Here is a 5,675-nt window from a genome sequence, read left to right as displayed (position 1 = left end):
ATATCGCTGCTTTGCTGCCATATTTATTTATGTTATTTATTTCAGACAGTGCTACGTATTTGGGATTGTTTATTTCTGGAAGGTTGTAAGATTCTGTTCCGTGTCGGGATCACCCTCATTAAACTGAACGAGGATAAATTATTACATTGTAAGAATTTTCCGGATGTCGTTAACTGTTTTAAACAAATCATTAACGATAAAACGTCGTTGAATTGTCACGAGTTCATGCAGGTAATTCTAAAACACGGGGGGGGGAGGGAGGGAGGGAGGAAAATCTTCTGTCCATAGACAGATCTCTTCCATTTTCTTCATTCCTGAGATCAGTGTAAATCGCCTCAATCTCGCGTGTCACATCGGAGTGCTCCGTAGTTAGGAGTGCTCCGATATGACGGTTTTCGGCGGTAATTAGCACAATTGTGGAGTCGGAGAAACCAATATGGCGTCTCATTCCAAAAGCGGCTCTAATTCAGGCCAAAACATTTTAACCAAAATAAAGGTCGTTTTTTGGCTAAATGTTACTGATTTTTATTCCCGTAAAAATTCTTTTTTTGAAAAATATTAGCCGACTTTTTCAATATGGGCTGTTTTCCTTCCTGTGTTGTCTTTCTATCAATATAAGATATTTGAATGCTGAATGCTGGTTTTCCTAGATGGCGCTCTCGCTGATGTTCTGTTGTTTATATTTCAGCATCTATTTAAATTACCCGGGTCGTTTCCCAGGACGACAATATTCAAATTACGAGATAAACTTCGACCGACTATCACGTAGAAAATCATCCTGCAGGGGGCGCTGGTGTCACATAGAGGAACACTGATCGTCCAGCAGGGGGCGCTGGTGTCACATAGAGGAACACTGATCGTCCAGCAGGGGGCGCTGGTGTCATATAGAGGAACAGTGATCATCCAGCAGGGGGCGCTGGTGTTCAGGGGAACTCAAAGCGTTCATATAATGATTCCTATATAGGACACCTCAATTCATCTATATTTTCAAAACTTTCTAAAGACGACAAATGGAACCTGCCAATCACAACATATCATTCAGCAGTATGGCAGCCCGCAGGGACATCTGGGTTGGTTATCTGTATGGTAGCCCGTGGGGACATGTTGTTTATCGGTATGGTAGCCCGTGGGGACATGTTGGTTATCTGTATGGTAGCCCATGGGGACATGTTGTTTATCGGTATGGTAGCCCGTGGAGACATGTTGTTTATCTGTATGGTAGCCCGTGGGGACATGTTGGTTATCTGTATGGTAGCCCGTGGGGACATGTTGTTTATCGGTATGGTAGCCCGTGGAGACATGTTGTTTATCTGTATGGTAGCCCGTGGGGACATGTTGGTTATCTGTATGGTAGCCCGTGGGGACATTTAGTAACTGAATTATAAAAAATATGACATATAAAAGATGAATGTGATGTTTATCAGTTTTTCTGATCTCTTTAATTCATTCTCAATATTTATTTCAATGATTTTATTCTGTTGATTTCAGTTTTTTAAAATGTTTTATTTCTAATTCTACATGAACAGTAGGCCTATCTATCACACCATATTTTGTTAATGATTTTACTTAATATTTAATAATGATTAATTAACTGCTTAGTTTTAATTGTAAATACAAATATGAGCCCAGATTGATTGATTGATTGATTGATTGATTGATCGATTGTCTTTCAAACGAGATTCAATCAATAATTGTCTCAATAAAATGTTTGTCTCAATATTTCAAACTGTCGACATCAGAATGAAACGACCGGGACTGGCTGGGTGAAACCGGGACTGGACCGGGACTGGTTGGGTGAAACCGGGGCTGTATAAAACCTAGCTCAGGACCGGGACTGGCTGGGTGAAACCGGGTCTGTATAAAACCTAGCTCAGGACCAGGACTGGCTGGGTGAAACCGGGACTGTATAAAACCTAGCTCAGGACCAGGACTGGCTGGGTGAAACCGGGACTGGCTGGGTGAAACCGGGACTGGTTGGGTGAAACCGGGACTGGCTGGGTGAAACCGAGACTGGCTGGGTGAAACCGGGACTGTATAAAACCTAGCTCACGACCAGGACTGGCTGGGTGAAACCGGGACTGTATAAAACCTAGCTCAGGACCAGGACTGGCTGGGTGAAACCGGGTCTGTATAAAACCTAGCTCAGGACCGGGACTGGTTGGGTTAAACCGGAACTGTATAAAACCTAGCTCAGGACCGGGACTCGCTGGGTGAAACCGGGACTGGACCAGGACTGGCTGGGTGAAACCGGGACTGGCTGGGTGAAACCGGGACTGGCTGGGTGAAACCGGGACTGGCTGGGTGAAACCGGGACTGTATAAAACCTAGCTCAGGACCGGGACTCGCTGGGTGAAACCGGGACTGGCTGGGTGAAACCGGGTCTGTATAAAACCTAGCTCAGGACCAGGACTCGCTGGGTGAAACCGGGTCTGTATAAAACCTAGCTCAGGACCGGGACTGGCTGGGTGAAACCGGGACTGTATAAAACCTAGCTCAGGACCGGGACTGGCTGGGTGAAACCGGGACTGGCTGGGTGAAACCGGGTCTGTATAAAACCTAGCTCAGGACCGGGACTGGCTGGGTGAAACCGGGACTGGCTGGGTGAAACCGGGTCTGTATAAAACCTAGCTCAGGACCGGGACTGGCTGGGTGAAACCGGGTCTGTATAAAACCTAGCTCAGGACCGGGACTGGCTGGGTGCAACCGGGTCTGTATAAAACCTAGCTCAGGACCGGGACTGGCTGGGTGAAACCGGGACTGTATAAAACCTAGCTCAGGACCAGGACTGGCTGGGTGAAACCGGGACTGTATAAAACCTAGCTCAGGACCAGGACTGGCTGGGTGAAACCGGGTCTGTATAAAACCTAGCTCAGGACCGGGACTGGCTGGGTGCAACCGGGTCTGTATAAAACCTAGCTCAGGACCGGGACTGGCTGGGTGAAACCGGGACTGTATAAAACCTAGCTCAGGACCAGGACTGGCTGGGTGAAACCGGGACTGTATAAAACCTAGCTCAGGACCAGGACTGGCTGGGTGAAACCGGGTCTGTATAAAACCTAGCTCAGGACCGGGACTGGCTGGGTGAAACCGGGTCTGTACAAAACCTAGCTCAGGACCGGGACTGGCTGGGTGAAACCGGGACTGGACCAGGACTGGCTGGGTGAAACCGGGTCTGTATAAAACCCAGCTCAGGACCGGGACTGGCTGGGTGAAACCGGGTCTGTACAAAACCTAGCTCAGGACCGGGACTGGCTGGGTGAAACCGGGACTGTATGAAACCTAGCTCAGGACCGGGACTGGCTGGGTGAAACCGGGACTGGCTGGGTGAAACCGGGACTGTATGAAACCTAGCTCAGGACCGGGACTGGCTGGGTGAAACCGGGTCTGTACAAAACCTAGCTCAGGACCGGGACTGGCTGGGTGAAACCGAGACTGTACAAAACCTAGCTCAGGACCGGGACTGGCTGGGTGAAACCGGGACTGGACCAGGACTGGCTGGGTGAAACCGGGACTGTATAAAACCTAGCTCAGGACCGGGACTGGCTGGGTGAAACCGGGACTGTATGAAACCTAGCTCAGGAGCGGGACTGGCTGGGTGAAACCGGGACTGGCTGGGTGAAACCGGGACTGTATGAAACCTAGCTCAGGACCGGGACTGGCTGGGTGAAACCGGGACTGGCTGGGTGAAACCGGGACTGTACAAAACCTAGCTCAGGACCAGGACTGGCTGGGTGAAACCGGGTCTGTATAAAACCTAGCTCAGGACCAGGACTGGCTGGGTGAAACCGGGACTGTATAAAACCTAGCTCAGGACCGGGACTGGCTGGGTGAAACCGGGTCTGTACAAAACCTAGCTCAGGACCGGGACTGGCTGGGTGAAACCGGGACTGGACCAGGACTGGCTGGGTGAAACCGGGTCTGTATAAAACCCAGCTCAGGACCGGGACTGGCTGGGTGAAACCGGGTCTGTACAAAACCTAGCTCAGGACCGGGACTGGCTGGGTGAAACCGGGACTGTATGAAACCTAGCTCAGGACCGGGACTGGCTGGGTGAAACCGGGACTGGCTGGGTGAAACCGGGACTGTATGAAACCTAGCTCAGGACCGGGACTGGCTGGGTGAAACCGGGTCTGTACAAAACCTAGCTCAGGACCGGGACTGGCTGGGTGAAACCGAGACTGTACAAAACCTAGCTCAGGACCGGGACTGGCTGGGTGAAACCGGGACTGGACCAGGACTGGCTGGGTGAAACCGGGACTGTATAAAACCTAGCTCAGGACCGGGACTGGCTGGGTGAAACCGGGACTGTATGAAACCTAGCTCAGGAGCGGGACTGGCTGGGTGAAACCGGGACTGGCTGGGTGAAACCGGGACTGTATGAAACCTAGCTCAGGACCGGGACTGGCTGGGTGAAACCGGGACTGGCTGGGTGAAACCGGGACTGTACAAAACCTAGCTCAGGACCAGGACTGGCTGGGTGAAACCGGGTCTGTATAAAACCTAGCTCAGGACCAGGACTGGCTGGGTGAAACCGGGACTGTATAAAACCTAGCTCAGGACCGGGACTGGCTGGGTGAAACCGGGTCTGTATAAAACCTAGCTCAGGACCAGGACTGGCTGGGTGAAACCGGGACTGGCTGGGTGAAACCGGGACTGGCTGGGTGAAACCGGGACTGTATAAAACCTAGCTCAGGACCGGGACTGGCTGGGTGAAACCGGGTCTGTACAAAACCTAGCTCAGGACCGGGACTGGCTGGGTGAAACCGGGACTGTATAAAACCTAGCTCAGGACCGGGACCGGGACTGGCTCTGGGACCATTTATTTCTAGGTCGGACTGATGTAAGTCAAGACCTAGATTAAAATTTCCCAGTCACTGATAATGTAATTGTACTTAGGTTTGCCTGAGTTCATTGTTTACTTATTTCGTCATTTTATTATTGAAAATAAAACTTGATGATTTTTAAAAATTGTTTCTAATGTTGTCTGATTATTTGGACGCTGAACACGAGGGTGTCCCAGGTTCGAAACCGGTTTGAATATCATCATGCAATATGAAGTGACGGTATATTAAAGTGTCTGTATACAAATTCACTATACGGTCTCGTCTCGGGATCTGTATTAATGCGGACTGGTCCGAACCCTAGTCCTATCCTGGTCCGAACCCTAGTCCTATCCTGGACTCTCGGCGCGGGTAAAATCCTCATCAAATTCATAGACATCGATGACGACGGACGCCTCGTCACAGAATTACTGATTCGATTTTACATGGTAATTTGAGATCACACAGTCTGGTGACTCTCTCAGTGACTCACAGCCTTACGTTCCGTTCCGTGCGCAATACCTTGCGGAAGCAAATCACCCAAAATATCTGAATAAAAACAGAACATTTACTGTTTGTCTATGAAACATGAAAAGGAATTTCATTTAATTTTTTTGAAATGACCGGGCCCAGTCCATAGAAATGGAAACTTGTGTAAGATTAGACCGGGCCCAGTCCATAGAAGTGGAAACTTGTGTAAGATTAGACCGGGCCCAGTCCATTTTAGAAATGGAAACATGTGTAAGATTAGACCGGGCCCAGTCTAAAGAAATGGCAACTTGTGGTCCAATCTCCTCACAATGAAAAATGCCCAGCTCCAAATAAACACCAAACAACAACCTTGTATAAACTAGA

At 49.6% G+C, this 5,675-nt stretch overlaps 1 protein-coding gene across 1 annotated transcript in view; it reads left to right on the top strand.

Annotated features, from left to right (window-relative positions):
- Positions 1 to 1,128, top strand: part of LOC141911166 (growth hormone-regulated TBC protein 1-A-like) — a 6,908-nt gene extending 5,780 nt beyond the window's left edge. The window contains 3 exon segments of the mRNA XM_074802141.1: positions 26 to 35; positions 38 to 231; positions 689 to 1,128. Of these exon segments, the coding sequence (XP_074658242.1) occupies positions 26 to 35; positions 38 to 231; positions 689 to 769 (285 nt within the window). The 3' untranslated portion in view covers positions 770 to 1,128.
- The last annotated feature ends 4,547 nt before the right edge of the window (positions 1,129 to 5,675 follow it).

Source organism: Tubulanus polymorphus, chromosome 9 (assembly GCF_964204645.1).
Source record: "Tubulanus polymorphus chromosome 9, tnTubPoly1.2, whole genome shotgun sequence".
In the NCBI taxonomy this organism is placed as follows: Eukaryota; Metazoa; Nemertea; class Palaeonemertea; order Tubulaniformes; family Tubulanidae; genus Tubulanus; species Tubulanus polymorphus.
This window is presented reverse-complemented; position numbering and strand designations above follow the sequence as displayed.